The 16,945-nt window shown below is 44.2% G+C and overlaps 1 protein-coding gene across 2 annotated transcripts in view; it reads right to left on the bottom strand.

Moving 5' to 3' along the window:
- LOC111144571 (cilia and flagella associated protein 221) overlaps positions 1–16,945 on the bottom strand; it is a 101,528-nt gene that overhangs the window by 27,683 nt on the left and 56,900 nt on the right. For both annotated transcript variants that reach the window (XM_022498922.1, XM_022498932.1), the window contains 5 exons: positions 14,604–14,684; positions 13,925–14,032; positions 13,068–13,199; positions 5,102–5,260; positions 3,677–3,768 (listed from right to left, as the gene is read on the bottom strand). In XM_022498922.1, the coding sequence (XP_022354630.1) occupies positions 3,677–3,768; positions 5,102–5,260; positions 13,068–13,199; positions 13,925–14,032; positions 14,604–14,684 (572 nt within the window). The remainder of the gene's footprint in view (positions 1–3,676; positions 3,769–5,101; positions 5,261–13,067; positions 13,200–13,924; positions 14,033–14,603; positions 14,685–16,945) is intronic.

The raw sequence follows: 16,945 nt of genomic DNA, 5'->3' as shown, positions 1-16,945 counted from the left end.
AAAAAAAAAGAAAGCATGTTATTGTTCTACCTATTATTTAAAAAAAGATTATATCAATAACAGAAGGGAGGGAAACCTCCAAATTGAAAGCAAACTGAAGCAAATATTTCACATGAATTCCATAATCATGGTGGAAGGAAAGAAAGATAGAAAGAGGAAGAGAAAAGGAGAAAGAAAGAAAGGAAGAAAGGAAAGAAGGAAAGAGAGAGGAAAGGAGGAAAGGGAAGGAGGGAGGAAGGAAAGAAAGAACAAGGAAAAAAAAAGCATTAATCCAAGAAACTTATAAATACTGTATTTGACTATATAGTCATAGTTTTGGTGGGATGTACAATAAACTTGGGGGAACCTGCAAATAAACCTGACCTCTATTTATCATGCTTGTTCATTAACTTGGCTATAGGTGAGACAACTGTGAAACTATTTTGGACTTCTATGAAATTGATTAATGAGTAAATGCATTAGGAGCCAGGGATCTCATAGTGGAAGAAGGGACATACAAACACAGAATGGAGGAAAGCAGGCAGTAGCTTTACGGATGCAGGCTAGAATTGTAAGCACCGGTGGGAATTCATCATTTCTGAAATGTGTGTATGTGTGCTTATGTGTGTGTGTGTCTATGTGTGTGTGTGTCTGGCTGGTCTGCTGGGGAAGCCAAGAAACAAGCCACCCAGTAGCAATGTGTCCACCTTGTATCCAGCTTTTGGTTTTCATACCGTTCTTCCCAAAAGGGAACCTGACAAAGCATGCGGGTCCTACCTGCAAAGCCCACTGCCGCTTTAGAGTGGGGTGGTCCGGGGCATTCCTGCCCAGCAGAAGTACTAAGAAGTGGAGAGCCCAGACCACTCCCCAGAGAGCAGACTAGTCTGGGAAGAGAGCCTGGCCGCAGCCACGTCTTTTTCATGAGACCAAATTAATCCAAGTTTTAAAATCTGAGCCCGCGTTCCTCTTACTTTTGCATGTGTGTTAATACGTTCTGAAATTGAAACGGTGGAGACGGTAGATGGTGGTCGGACACTTCGTGTTGCTTTCCTTGGTTTTAATGCTTTTCTAGGCAAAGCAAAACTGATGGCCCTAAAATGGTTCTCAAAATTCTTCTGGACAACACTGTATGTTAATTAATTGAATTTACATAAAGGAAAATTTAAAAAATTCTCCTGGACATTTCACTCGTCTATAAAATCTGAAAGCCGGGGCGCTACTGGATTAGATAATGTCTTCGGCTGCTGCTGATTTGCAAGATTTTTATGAAAGTCCTAGAGAAACTCAAAAAGTTCTCACTGAATTTTTTAAAGAGCAAAAAAGCCAAGTGAGCTGTTTTGATTATTATGAATGCAAAAGTGACTTGGAATAAACAAATAGTAAATAACTCTACCGTGTGGTTTGACAGCAAACAGATATTCTCGGGGCAAAGGAAACATCTCATACGTAATAGGTAATTTATTCAAGCCAGAGGACTGCAAGGTTGAAGTATCATTAATGGATTTGTAGGAACTTAAGAAAGAATACCATTCTTATGTCATAACTGCTTTTAAAAATAAAAACAGGGTCTAGAAGCTTACATCCTGGAAATCTATGAGAAGGAAATGTAGAATCCTCTCGATTTTATCATCTGTTATGCAATTACGGTTTATCTTGAAATGAATTGGCCCAACAGAGCGCTCAGGCACAGAAGTTGAAAGTAACAGCTCCTAGTTGGAGCGTTTTCTTTAATTCATGTAGAATTCATGTTTAATTCATGGTTAATTGAAGCCCAAGGTAACTGCTGCTGACTGCTTTTTGAAAAGAACAGCCTCAGGAGATTTTTCCAAGGACATAGCTTGGGAAAAAAAGAGGACTTCCCCCCGCTTAATTCTTGAGAGCTGTGCGTGCCAACAGCTGGTGGCCACTTTTGGCCATTTATCCATTTGTCATTTTGCTCTTTCAGTCTCCTGACCTTACCCCACAGCCAGCTCCGCCTGGTTTATGGGGCTGAAGCGTCCTCACCCCACTGCCTAAGCAGGCCGGGTGGCAGACTACCGCCATCTGGTGGCAGCAGAACCACCGCAATGCTTAGTGGCGGGGGTGGGGGTGGGGGTGGGGGTGGGGGTGGGGGCAGCCGTGGCTGTCCCAGCTTCGCAGACCAGAAAGGTGCTGTTCAAAGGGCTTCAGTGATAAGTGACTCGCCCAAGGACCCAGAGCGGGGGATGCTGCTCATGAGGAACAGAGGCAGTCTCCCAGGCCCTCCAACGTGTTCATTCTTTCTACCGTGCCACTATCTTCCCTGATTCTAGAGCTTTCGGATTTTAGGACTGTGCTCAAGTGAAGAACAAAGATGCCGAGCTTCTTCTAGGTGGTTCCAGGAGGGATGAAGCAGGGATGGAACCCACAGAAAGGGAACTCCTGTTTTCTGAGCTCCTGCCAGGTCCCAAACACCCCAGGAGGGGCGCTTTTTGCTTGTCTCTTGTTAAATCTCCAGGCAGAGGACAGTAGCTGAGAAGCAGTAAGGAAATAACCCAAAAGCGACTGGCCCCTGGCAGGGCATAGGGAAGGAAGGCTGAATGTTGCTTAATTCAGGAGGAGCTTTTCTCTGACAATGAGGGAAGAAGTAAAATTCAGTGTTCTCAAGTCACAAACGTGCTTTCAGCGATGCCCCTCGAATTCCCCGGGGGTGGGGGTAAGGGATAGATGGGTAGTGTATATAGGGTCACACACGGGACACCCAGTGAGCTCTTTCATTCCTACTAAAATAAAAATGTCCATCCCCTTGTTTTAATGGCCAAGAGGACTGGGAGAAGAGGCTGAGGAGTGGGGCTGATGTCCCATAGCTCCCGCAGGGCTGGGCACTCTGGGGAGAGAGGGGCTTGAGTTCCTGCCTCAGAGGATCCAGGAGATGCTGGTGGGAGTGGGGGTTCCTGCTGATCCCATAGGGGCAGAGCTCACGTTTCCTTGGGGTGCGCCTCATTTTGGATCAAAGGACCTGAAGGAAAGGTGACTGCCGATGGCCACTGTTTTGGATACGAGTCACCTCCACACACCAATAACCTGTTTAACTATGTTGGTAAGGACAACAGACCAAAGAAGCAAATTCAGAGGCTTGGGAGTGGGTTACTGACTGGCCAGAGTCCTAAAGAAAAGGCCTCAGACTCCTTGTTTGAGATCTGAGGGCTCTGAAGAGGAGCTAAATGAGCAAACTAGCAAAAATGTGTTTACTCTAGATTCCTTCTTTCTTTGCTCCACCAATATGCTCATTGGTCTGTTCTCTTTCTGCCCCTGAGCTCCGTCTGTGTATGATGGTAGCTGGGGCCTCCCAGGAACGGTAGGCTGAGGCGGAGAGAGAAGGAGCTCCCCTGAAGTTGTATATGGAGGGTGCAGAAGACTAATTTTGGCAATTCAAGAACATTAAAAATTGACCATGACTATTTCAGTTGAATTATATGGATTGGTGGTCCACGTTTACTGAAACAGGGATGATCAGCCGCTTGTGACATTCATTCTTTTAAGAAGTAGATCTCAATGAAGAGAATTCAGAATGTGTGAGTCTGGGATGCATTATTGTGTTTCTCCACCTAGCGAACTTCCCTAAAACCCTAAAAGTAGAATTTGAGACCATATTGGCAGTTAACTTTGAGGATCACAGCCTCTGTAATCTGTGGTGCCAAGAGACCTCCAGGAGACGAACAGATGAGCTGTGGCTTACCTCTGGGCTGTCTCTGTCTTTGAGGTTTCAGGCAGGGAGGAGAGGGCCAGGGGCTGGAACTTCTTCCAATGCATTATCCCAGGAATAATGTCCTGTAGGAAAAGCCGGGCATAGGGTCCCACATGTAAGGGAACTGTTTGGTGCGGTCAAGTCTAGGAAGGACTTTTGTTTCATTCAATGGGCTTTTTGGCAGTCTTCAAAGCTGAACTCCAAAATGTATACCTTCCTTAAGTTCAACTGTTCTTCTGAGGCTTAAAGACGACTTCCCTAGCAGAAGACATTAAGCAATGGGAACTAAAGTAGGGACGAAGGAGAGATTTTCCTCCCCCTGATTCATCAGGCACACAAAGAAATGGGGCCTGGTGATGGAAAACATATCGGGCCTTACAATCTGTTTTGTGAACGCGGTGCTAGAGTGATATTCAAAGCGATGTTTGCTCATCAGATGGCATTCCTGGCAGGGCCCAGTGCCTGCAAATGCACAGACATGCAAGGGAGGGCGCTGTCAGGGGACCACCAGCTGGGCAGGGGGTGGGGGGCACCGCCAGACAGGAACTGGTGGGAAGTGAGTCTGGAAAGACAGGCAGGGCACAAAGGGCCTGTGGGCCAAGCTGATGAGTTTGGAGCCAGCTCCACCGGGCTGCGGGACCTACTGAGGGTTTTTAAACTGGAAAATGACGAGCCCTGCTTTGTGTCAAGGGAGGGCTTCGGCGTCGGGGGGCACTGCACAGTGGGGTGAAGCAGGAGATTCGCCTGCTGTGGAGGGCAGACTGGGGGATCCGGTGATGGGTGGAAATGGGGAATGAAAGAGAGGGAGGGATCCCAGGGATGTGGGTCCCAGCACAAGAACATGTAGTTCAGAAAGGCGAGTGGGTAGCTGAGGAAGAGGAGGCGGAATGAGGTGTGGTCAGCAGAAGCAGGGCAGAGAGAATGACCTGTTAGGGACTTGGTGAGTTTGCAGGGCCTGAGGGCCACCCCTAAGAGAGGTCTCTGGCCGTTCAGGTCAGGCCAGTCATCTAAAGGGAGAAGGAATTCTCTGGAACCTCTCCCCGACCGTGCATTGGTCCCATCACCAGCTTGTCCATTCTGATGTTACGCTTGTTGGAGCTGAAGAAAGAGGAGATGAGACCGTGGGGTTTCCCCTGGCACGTGACCATTTTTTTTAACATGGTGGGAACAGGACTAAAATGAGTATCAGGCACAGCTTTCAAGGACAAAAGAGAAGAAGAAGGTTGAAAGAAGGGCCACGTGCTGCCTGTACAGGGGATACGGACAGGACGAGAGCAGAGCCGAGGCTGGTGGGATGAAAGGGTACCATTCTTGTTCTGTGACTGTGGCTGCAGACTTTCCCCCCAACTCCAGCTGTGCCCACCCATGCTTGTCCGCCCGCCTCTCCCCACAGCCCAGGGTCAGCTCTGTCATTACCGTGTGATGGAGAAATTGCTTTTGGGTGAGAGGAATGCTGGAGCCCCTGTGGGACTCCCTGACGAACTTGTACTTGGGGTGAGGGCACAGATGGTAATCTATCAAGGTTTCTGCATAGGTCAGAGGGTGCTTCACAGCAAATAGTCCTGGGTTGGGATTCTGTAGGAGAGAGAGAGAGAAAAAAAAAAAATTCTCTTTTGTTTACAGGTTTCTAAGCCCAGCCAAGCCAGGCAGGCGACAGCAAATGTCATCTGTGGCTCCCGCTAGCACTAACACTCTGGGTCCCTGTCAGCTTGTCTGGAAAAGAGCTGCAGATGAAGAGAGCGTTTTTCAAACTGGACAGCAGTCACGGTCGTTCTTAAATGTCACTCTCCTGCTTTAAGAGTCTCAGCACATGCCACGTGGATTTACGAAGTTCTCATGGGAACAAATACTGCTGAAGCGAGGGCTTAAAACCACTTAAAGTTCTGTATTTATTTCTACACTTGATGAATTAGGGGACTTTATTAACTAAGCAAACTAGTTTTAAAAAGCAAAGAAGCTTCTGGTTTTGGAAAACAAAAATAGCTTCTTAAAAACTACAGACAAGACGAAGAAGAGGGTGACATTTGATGATCAGGAAATGTCAACATTTAATGTTGTTTGGGTAATGTTTTTAATTCAGGAAGGCTCCATTTGGATGCAGTATCTGGTTTTATGGGAGAGCCTGTTTTATCCTAATTTCCCAACAGAACTGATGGAGACCCAGAGCGACTACATCAAAATATGAAAATAGAGAGTCTTTTAATGTCCCTTCTGGGGTTAGTCCAGCAAACGCCACTCTTGTCCCACACAGACCCACTAAGTTGGCATTTTGTTCTTTTTGTTCATTTGTATGATTTTTAAAGGCTTTTTAAAAAAACAACAACAACAAAACTCCACATGGTTTATAGAAACCCCATCTCACTGCCAAGAGAAAAATGTCTCCCACAATGAAGAAAATGCAGCTAGACTTGGCAGGGGCACTATAACAATGGAGAAATGAGCAAAGCCCTCAGGGAGGACTTGCACTTGGTAGAAGAGTTACAGTCCACACACACACACACACACACACACACACACACACACACACACACATATGTTTGATGGCAGCAGATTCTTTTGGGGTTCCTCAAAGCACTGTGTGTGGTGGGGACTGAGACAGAGGAGAATGTAAACATTGCATTCTACCCCTTGGAGCTCAAGGGAAGACCCTTTGCCCAGATCGGGGCTGGAGGGTGGGAAGGGAGCCAGGCGAGAGGTGGGGGCCCTAGGGGAACCAAGCAGGGGAGGTCTGAGAACATACAGGAAGGTGGGTGAGGAGGAAGGAGGGCAGGGAGGGTGTGGCGGGGGGGGGGGGGGGGGGGGGGGACATTTCCCATTCCAGTGTATTACAGAAGGAGAACCCAAGGGCAGAAGACAGAGTAAGCCCTCCCCACCCTCCCTGGGAAGACCAGGTCCTCTACATAATTATAGCAGAGAGACGTCCAGAAGTAGAGCAAGGAGACCTTTGGCCTCCCCCAGCCAGGAAGTGGGGGAGACTGGCAGGACTGAAGAAGGGAAAAAGGAGCACAGCTCCACTTCCTGGGTAAGGGGAGTGACTGGAATGTAATGTATCTGATAATTGCTGACTCCCACTGCCAGGAGTCACACCCCCCCCCCTTACCCCAGGATATGAAAGGCCAATCAGGAGCGTGCCTAGGAAGGGAACTGGGGCAGGAGCTCCTGAGACTCCAGCTGGCCTGAGTCACTGTGAGACCAGGACACAGTGTGATGGGGGCTGGCTGCACCCTAGTCAGGTGGTGATGGGGGTAAGAGGCACAACACCAGGGAGGGGGAGTGAGCTGTGTGGCTTGAAGGAGTGTCTCCTATGCGGAGGGTGTACAAGGGTGCTGTGTGACCAGATCTCTCGCTCTGTCTTGGGCCAAGTGTATCGATGAAATATTTTTGGAAATGACAGTATTACTGTTTTTAGTAGCTGTTATACCTCGGATTCCCCTGGGTGGCCATGGCTGCCAGAGTAAGTGGTCTGAGTGGTCATCCCATAAGGTTTTTAATTTTTCTCAAACTAATGCACGCATGTGGTAGTGACTCACTCAGGCTGGAAGGATCTGGAAAGGTGAAAAGCAATGGGGCTCCTCCTTCTTATCCCCAGGCGCATATCCCAGAGGCCGTTTCTTTCCATTATTTCTGAGTTTAGTGTCTCTGATGGTCACTACTCTAAACATGATGCTTATTCTTCCATTTCTCTATTTTCAACCTCAGACAGATGGTATCCATTGACTCATTCCTATGCAAGGTAAGGATTTAGTTCATGTACACAAATGCTCCTTCCAAACTTCCTCCTTCCAATTTTGAAAATCACACCATTTTTAGTTCTGGTGTGAGTTATCTTTGTGACTTGAAATAATGCACTACTACCCCTATTTCTTGCTTCATCATCTTTAGTTGAGTGTTTCAACTCCTCCCCATCATATGAAATGAAAACATGACCATTCCCAGGCTTTCTTATACCTTTCCCCCCTCTTCCACAATTTTGCTTTTGTGTTACGGAGATTGTTAGCATTTGCATTCTGGAACCACAACCAAGACCTCATGCTTTGTTCATAAGTTGTCTTTGAGAGTTGGAAACTGGTCAACGGGTTTTATTTTGTCTTAACTGTGTAAATATGCTTCTTTACCAGGCCAAGCAGCAGCTCAGATTAGTTTTTTGTGAAGGTTCAATATCGGGTCACTCATGGAGAAGTGTTTTAGTAGCAAGGCTAAATGGATTCTATTTTTTTCTTTTATTTGCCATTAACCCTTTTTTGTTTGTCTGTTTGTTTATTTAGAGGGGTGGTGGAACAGAGGGAGAGGGAGAGAGAGAATCTTAGGCAGGCTCCATGCTGGGCCAGCGTGGGGCTCAATCTCACAACCCTGAGATCATGACCTGAGCTGAAATCAAGAGTTGGAGGCTTAACCAACTGAGCCACCCAGGCTCCCCTATGATTAACTCTTAAAAATCATACCAAATTTTAGTTTGGTTTAGATTGGTTTCCTATTTGGAACACATACCGATTTTTAGTTGATTTTCTCCCCCTAGAGTTTATAATGGCCTTTTCTTTTGCTTGGATGATGAACCTTTATAAAATCCTTGAATATTTCCATCCTCTCAACTGCACTATTAGTGTGTGGAGTCTACCCTTCCCACCAAATCTCTTTCCCAGAGCTCTTTACCTTTCCTCCTCCAGGCTGAATGCACGAATATCATTCCAAGACTTCGTTATAATGCTTTTCCAGTTCTGACTGGTATTTCTCTCCCTTTGTTTTTCTTTCTTTTCTTAGGATTTCCAAATTCCTCCTTTTCTATAGATACAATAATTTTGTTTGCGAATAAAGATAGTTTTTCTTCTTCCTCTCAAATCCGGATGGCTTATATATTTTTTTCTTACCTTGTTACACTGACTATAGTTACAATCTTAATAGAATTAGTAAGAACAGACATCCTTGCCTTATTCCTGATTTTAGGGGGAAAGCATTCAGTCTATTACCATTCAGTATGATGTCAGCTTCAGGTTTGTTTGGTTGGTTAAATACATTTATTGTACATAAATTTATTGCAAACTAAAAATATGGAATGCTTCAAGAATTTGTGTGTCACCCTTGTGCAGGGGCCATGCTAATTATCTCTGTATCATTCCACTTTAAGTATATGTGCTGCTGAAGTGAGGACAGTTCCAGGTTTTTAATAGATGCTCTTTATCAGGTAGAGAAAATTCCCTTCTGTACCTCAACTGCTGACAGCATTTATCAGGAATGACAGATTACTTCTATTATCTGTTGAGATGATATGGTTTTTCTTTTTGAGTCTGTTAATGTGGTGAGGTACACTGAATTTTGAGTGTTAAACTAATCTCATGCTCCTGGCATAGGTTCCTATTTGTTCCTGATACATTATTCTTTTTGTATGATGAATATGATGAATAGGATTTGTTAATATCTATCTATCTATCATCTATCTATCTATCTATCTATCTATCTTATCTATCTTAGCTAGCTAGCTAGCTAGCTAGCTATCTCTATGCTCACAAATCATGAAGGATACTTGGTCTATCCTTTTCTTTTCCTGTAATGTCTCTGTCTGGCTTTGGCATCAGAGTGACTTCTGATAATTCTGACTTCTAGAATGAGTTGGTACGTAATCTCTTCCATCTTCTGGAAGAGTTTTTGTAGATTTGGTGTTATTTCTTCCTTAAATAGATTGCAGAATTCCCCAGTGAAGGCATCTGCACCTGGAGTTTTTTTGTGGGAAGTTTTTTTTTGTTTTTTTGTTTTATTTTATTTTATTTTTTATAAACATATAATACATTTTTATCCCCAGGGGTACAGGTCTGTGAATCGCCAGGTTTACACACTTCACAGCACTCACCATAGCACATACCCTCCCCAATGTCCATAACCCTACCCCCCTTCTCCCAACCCCCCCTTCCCCCAGCAACCCTCAGTTTGTTTTGTGAGATTAAGAGTCACTTATGGTTTGTCTCCCTCCCAATCCCATCTTGTTTCATTTATTCTTCTCCTACCCCCTTAACCCCCCATGTTGCATCTCCACTTCCTCATATCAGGGAGATCATATGATAGTTGTCTTTCTCTGACTGACTTATTTCGCTAAGCATGATACCCTCTAGTTCCATCCACGTTGTCGCAAATGGCAAGATTTCATTTCTTTTGATGGCTGCATAGTATTCCATTGTGTATATATACCACATCTTCTTTATCCATTCATCTGTTGATGGACATCTAGGTACTTTTTAAACCACAAATTCAATTTTAAAACAGATATAGAGATAGTAGAGTCATCTACCTCTTCTAAAATAAGATTTAAAAGTTTGTGCCTTTTAAGGAATTTGTCCATTTAACTTGTTGAACGTACTTGAATATTAACTTATTATCTTTTTGATATTTGTAGAATCTGCAGTGATGATAACTCTTTCCTGGTATTTGTAATTCATGTCTTTTACCATTTTTTTTTTAAGATTTTTATTTATTTATTTGACAGACAGAGATCACAAGTAGGCAGGGAGGCAGGCAGAAAGAGAGATTGGAGGAAGCAGGTTCCCCACTGAGCAGAGAGCCTGATGTGGGGCTTGATTCCCTAAGCCACTGAGCCACCCAGGTGCCCCTGTCTTTTACCTTTTATCCCCCAACCAGTTATATCAGGTTTATTCATTTTACTGATTTTTCTCAAAGAAACAGTTTTTCTTTATTGTTTTTCTTTTCTTTTTCATTGGTTTCAATCTAATCTTTATTGTTTCTCTTCCCTGCTTAGTTTGGGTTTCATCTACTCTTCTTTTCTGAGTTTAAAGGGATAGCCGAGGACATTAAGTCCCATCCTTACTTTCAAATATAGGTATATAGCATTATAAATTTCCCATTAAATTTTTTGTGCTTTCATTTCCATTAAGAAAAAATACCTTCCAATTTTTCTTTTGATTTCTTCTTTGGACTAGACTTTGACTTTCTTCTTTGGCTGTTTTGAAGTATTTAATTCAGCTTCCAAATTTGGGGGGGTTTCTAGATATCTTTATGCTATTCATTTCTGATTAAATTTCTTCAAAGCCAGAAAAAATACTTCATATGATCTGAATATTTTCAATTTTATTGAGCCTTGTTTTATGGTGCCGAATATGGTCTATCGTGGCAAACCTGTGTATACTTAAAGAGAATTTGCATTCTGGGAGCACCTGGGTGGCTCAGGGGTTTGGGTATCTGTCTTGGGCTCAGGTCATGATCTCAGGATCCTGGGATCGAGCCCCGTCTAGGGCTCCCCTGCTCAGCAAGTAGGGGAGTCTACATCTCCATTTCCCTCTGCTGCTCCCCCTGCTTATGCGCTCTTTCTTGCAAATAAGTAAATAAAATCTTTAAAAAAAAAGAAAAGAATCTGCATTCTGTTGGTTTTGGGTAGAGTGTTCTAGCAATGCCAATTAGGTCAAGTCAATTGATGATGGTATTTAAAACTTTTATATCCTTACTCTTTTCTATTTACTTTTTCTATCAATTATTGAGGGGGAGGTATTGAAATCAACTATCATTGTGGATTTTTTTTTCCTTTGAAGTTCAATTAATTTTTGTTTCATGTATTTTAAAACTATTAGTGGATAAATTAGGTGGATTATTAGGTGGAATTGTTGTGTCCCTTTGATGAACTGCCCCTAACCTTAGGTTTTTAAACCTTAGCCATGCTCTCAGTGTTTGTGGAATTAATGAATTAATAAATAACTACTGATATTTTCCAAGGAAGTATGAGTGTGACTGGAAAATTCCTGTAACTCCTCTAGACCTGTTTCCTCACTTTTAGAATGGGGAGGGGATGGTAATGGTGAATCTGGGGGATTCACAAGAGGTTGAAGAGTGTTTTTCAAACCTTGCTATGGGGAACCCCACAGTTTTGCAGGGACACCCTCCTCAGGAGAACCCCCTACTCACTGCTATTCCCAGCCAGTAAGCAAGACTCTAGGTATATTACATATTGACTTTCTATGTCAAGTTTCAGCTGATTCGAGGGCTCTGGCACTAAATGAAGTTCGAAAAGCCTTAAGTTAAACGTCCTGTGAGGTTATCCCAGCTCCAAGACTCTGAGTCTCTGAGGACCACTCCCTTAGCCAAGGAGAATCTATGAAAAAATGCCCCATAATGACCAAAGCCAACATCACAGATCTCAGGAGGAAAGCAGCACAATTCAGAGGAAGAGCCCCTGAGCCAGTCAACCAGCAAATAGGCAGCTTTCTGTCTACTAGCTCAGAGCTCTCCCACTGACTGGCCAAGAGACCCTGGGTGTGACTATCAGCATCTCTGCCCACGTTACAGATACAGATTCTCATTTGGAGATTCTCAAAAGGAGACTTTCTTAACCAGTATCTAAGGTTCTTAATTGTGTGTATGTGTGTGTGTCTGTCTTCAAAAATGCAGACCAGAACCTGGGCAACTACTGTGGCATTTCACTGATTAGCCCACTGTTACAAAGAACCTCATCAGATGCCCTGTCTGGGTTCCATTAATTTAGGACTTGGGTAGCAGGAACTATAAGGGTGGGAGTGGGGACCCCATGGGGGCAGACAGGCAGAAGTGAGGGCCTGGGGAAGGAGGGAAGCACACCAAGTTCAGCAGAGACTTACGCAGGGGTGCAGACAAGGGGGGTGGTTATGTTGTTGGCCTCCCATATGCTTGGACTTAATTTGGAAGAAAATGGGAGTCAGTGAAGAATGCGGAGCAGGACAGTGGTATGGTTAGGATATGCTACAGGGAAGTTAATTAAGTGTGGCCACAGAAACAAAGTGGAACCGACAAATCGGGGAATCAGAGGCGCAAGTATGGAAGGGGAGCGCTGCCCAAGGATGGAATAAGGAATCGATTAAGCTCTGACTGATAAGGTTTAGGCTGATTTTACTTTCTCTTTCTGTTGTGTTTTGTTTTTGTTTGTTTGTTTCTTCTTTTTTTAACACTATATATATATATATATATATATATATACACACATATATAATAATTTGTAATAATAATATATAATTATAATTTATAATTATATTATACAATATATTATATAAACATAAATATAAAAATATATAATATAAAATTATGATTTTATATATTAAAGTTTCTAATGTATGTAGTTCAGATAGCTTCAGATATACACACACACATATCATATGTATAATTATATGAAATTAGAAAGGACCATAAAACTATTGCCATAAACATAAATAAATGCTGGAATTGTTAAAAGGACAGAAACACTGATATTCTCCACATGATAAATGCTGGCAAGCAACTCCAAAGGTGAGATACCATTTCACACTTGTAACTCCAAAGACAGAAAAATATTCCTAACTAATGCTTCTGTTTTCTCATAAAGTAAGTCTTGAGATAGACGCACATAGAACACGAGAGAATTCTGCCAGTTGTCACTTACAAAAATATAAAGTGGGTCATAATTTGGAGACACGGCTAAGGCCTCCGGTGGTTTCATGCCCAAGACTGAGGTTTTGCCGGGGAGCTGAGGTGCGGCATCCTGCTTGGGTAGGGTAATGATTGTGGCTTCATCCTGTGAAGGGACCAAGTGGTGTGTTAGCCTTCCTTTTTTTTTTTTTTTTTAAGATTTTATTTATTTATTTGGCAGAGAGATCACAAGGAGGCAGAGAGGCAGGCAGAGAGAGAGGGGGAAGCAGGCTCCCTGCTGAGCAGAGAGCCCAATGTGGGGCTCCATCCCAAGACTCTGAGACCAGGACCTGAGCTGATGGCAGAGGCTTAACCCACTGAGCCACCCAGGAGCCCCGGTGTGTTGGTCTTGATGCCAGGACAAGAAGGGAAGTGTGAGAGCAATTCTTTTTTTTTTTTTTTTAAAGATTTTATTTATTTATTTGTCAGAGAGAGAGAAGGAGAGAGAGCGAGCACAGGCAGACAGAATGGCAGGCAGAGGCAGAGGGAGAAGCAGGCTCCCTGATGAGTAAGGAGCCCAATGTGGGACTCGATCCCAGGACGCTGGGATCATGACCTGAGCCGAAGGCAGCTGCTTAACCAACTGAGCCACCCAGGCATCCCTTTTTTTTTTTTTTAAATGTTTATTTATTTGATAGAGATCACAAGGAGGCAGAGAGGCAGGCAGAGAGAGAGAGAGGAGGAAGCAGGCTCCCTGCCGAGAAGAGAGCCCGATGTGGGGCTTGATCCCAGGACCCCGGGATCATGACCTGAGCTGAAGGCAGAGGCTTTAACCCACTGAGCCACCCAGGTGCCCCGTGAGAGCAATTCTTAAAGGCGGAGATGTGTTACCTCGGCCCCTTGCTTCAGAGCTCGGGCAAGCTTTTGAGGTTTGTAGCTTGTTGATGACTTCTGGACACAGAAAGGCTGATAGCCTTTAATTTTGTACAGCTGAGGAACCTGAGGTCGAAGAAGACAACTGATAGAATGTTCTTAAACACCGTCACTGATTAAAGGGATCTAATTCCCAATAAGCATACGTTGGAGTTTCCTGAAGGGAGAAGTCCCAGTCCCACCCCGGGGCCCTGCTCTGGGTCCCCAAATAAATGCTGGGCATTTGCAGTAACTCTCCTCTACCACAGGGCTTACCTGTGGAAATACACTGAATACTGGTTGGTGCACTTGAAATATTTACATTTTCAAAACCGGGAGTAGCTATACGTCAAGGAAGGCCAACTAACTTTTGTTCACTTCATCTTGTGTTCCCTGAAGTTTCTAACACATGTTGTTTGGATAGTTTCGCGAATGCATAATATATTGTATATCCACAGAGTAAAGATCCTGGTTTCCAGAAACCACATATGTTATACCTTGCACATACCATAAAATAACAGCAGAAGAATACACACAGAATGCTATGGTGTATAATCTACAACAGAACAAAACTAATAAAATGGTACAATTCAAGTTCAAGAATATTTTGTTCATGTCACAAGAAACCAATTAACTGATACCGTATGGCGGGTCTGACCTGCAGACTGAAGAAGGAAAAACTCTGCTTGATTTGAGTTTCTTGAGATTTAATTGGAACTGGTCCAAGGCCATCAGGAGCCTAAAATGTGGGAATTCAAAAACATTGACACATGATCAACACCGAGCAAAAGTCGCTGTGCTTCTGCTGAGAAACATTTGGCAAACTTTCCATGACCTCAGTTCCACCCGATGTGTGGGGCAGGGAGACTGTGCTGACCAACCTCTCCTCCTTATCTCGTAGTGTATGGGATCCTTTTTTATTTTCTACTGTTGTGGTTGCTGCCACGTGCCACCCAGAATCCTCTGCGGGCTTCAAAGGATTCTGGAGTCCTTTGACAGAAACAACTCTTAAGGGTCAGCCCTCTTCAGGAGCTGCCTTGGCTGAAGGGAGCTGCCTCCCTCAAGGTCGTGTGCCCCTCCTAGGGCAGCCTGCCACCAACCACAAGTTGAAACAAAGGTAGAAATGCCGGGTTCTCTCCCCCCATCCCAGCTTCGGGGCTCCTCATGAGTCCAGCTGAGGCCTTAGTCCAGGACGGCTGCTCTCCTTCTCCCTGTCCAACCCAAGTCCCTTCCATGGGGGCTCATCTCCAAAGCACTACTTTCCCGCATGATGTCTGCCTCGGTCCCCCAGAGAACCTGGAACAACGCCTGACATACTACGGACCCCTCAATAAATACTGTATTTTGCCTAATCTATCATCATTAAATTAATATGATGCATTGCTAATACACATTGCTTATATGACATTTATTGATTTCAAAGCTGCTAAATATAAAAAGAATTGATGAAATAAAGTATAGAATGAATTACAAAATTCTTTATAGACAGGAGTGCCGAGTGTTCCATCTTTCATCAACCACAAGCCGCAGAAGTCTTTGTAGAACTAACTAAGGCAACAAATGAATGTGTAAGATGGGAACTACTCAAAAATAATGAGACAGGCTACACAACACAGTGATCTACTCATCACTATCATCCTTTCCGCCCCGTTAGTTATTATTATTTAGAGAGAGAAAGTGTGCTTGTGAGTGGGGAAAGAGAGGGGCAGAGGCAGAGGCAGAGAATCTTTTTTTTGAAGATGTATTTGTTTTAGAGAGAGAGTGAGTGGTGATGGTGGAGGGGAGTAGCAGAGGGAGAGGGAGAGGGAAAGAAGCAGACTCACTGCTGAGCACAGAGCCCCACGTGGTATTCAATCTCATGACCCTGAGATCATGATCAGAACCAAAAGCAAGAGTCGGGACATTTAACCGACTAAGCCACCCAGGCGCCCCTCCGCCCCACTAATTATTGTGTTTATCCATGCTTGAGAATCACAGATTTATCATTTCCTAGGAACTACACAGTCTGATGTCTTAGGTCATTTGATGATCTAATGCAGAAAACCCATGGAATTTCTAAAGTTGGTCCTGCAGTTCTCGAGTAGATTAACTTGTGATATGTAACATACAATGTAGGATGTGCACGGCAAGTTTATTCTTTGAAACTAAAAAATTGGGACGCCTGGGTGGCTCAGTTGGTTAAGCAGCTGCCTTCGGCTCAGGTCATGATCCCAGCGTCCTGGGATCGAGTCCCACATCGGGCTCCTTGCTCATCAGGGAGCCTGCTTCTCCCTCTGCCTGTGCTTGCTCTCTCTCCCTCTCTCTCTCTGACAAATAAATAAATAAAATCTTTAAAAAAAAAAAACTAAAAAATTAATTTGCCTGTGTGCTTTTTTTTTTTTTTTTTTTGAGAGGGAGAGCATGAGATGTGAGGGTCAGACGGAGAAGCAGACTCCCTGCCGAGCCGGGAGCCAGATGCGGTACTTGACCCTGGGATTCCAGGATCAGGACCTGAGCCAGAGGCAGTCGCTTAACTGACTGAGCCACCCAGGCGCCCCGTGTGTGTGCTTTCAACATCAATTCTAAACATGCTGTTTATTGCTAACTACATGAGCTTAGAAAACATTTTATTACCAGCCATGTGGCCTTGTGTCTCAGTTTCTTCCCCGTCAGTAAGATGATAAACCTATTGCATAAATTTGCTGAAGAGTAAATGCACTGATACAAGTGCATTTCAGATACTTTCCATCTGCCCAAAAAGCAGAAGGGTCCAGCTGAGCAGAGCCCACCTCCCTAGGCCGGGCCCTCCCGGATTCTCCATCTGCCCCTTTGCTCTCAGGCCCAGTTCTTGGGCTGTCAGGAGGGACTTTTGATGGGTTCCAGGCTGGAAGGCACCCAGCCCAGGTTACCACAGAGCTCAGCACAGGTAAATCTAGATGATCTCAGGTTTCCCAGTGATTGCAAGTCCTTGGGCACAGGTGTCTCAGGGAGCCTCTCAGGAGGAAGCAAAGGGACAGAGCC

Source organism: Enhydra lutris, unplaced genomic scaffold (genome assembly GCF_002288905.1).
Source record: "Enhydra lutris kenyoni isolate GAN:26980312 unplaced genomic scaffold, ASM228890v2 scaffoldscaffold1, whole genome shotgun sequence".
In the NCBI taxonomy this organism is placed as follows: domain Eukaryota; kingdom Metazoa; phylum Chordata; class Mammalia; order Carnivora; family Mustelidae; genus Enhydra; species Enhydra lutris.
This window is presented reverse-complemented; position numbering and strand designations above follow the sequence as displayed.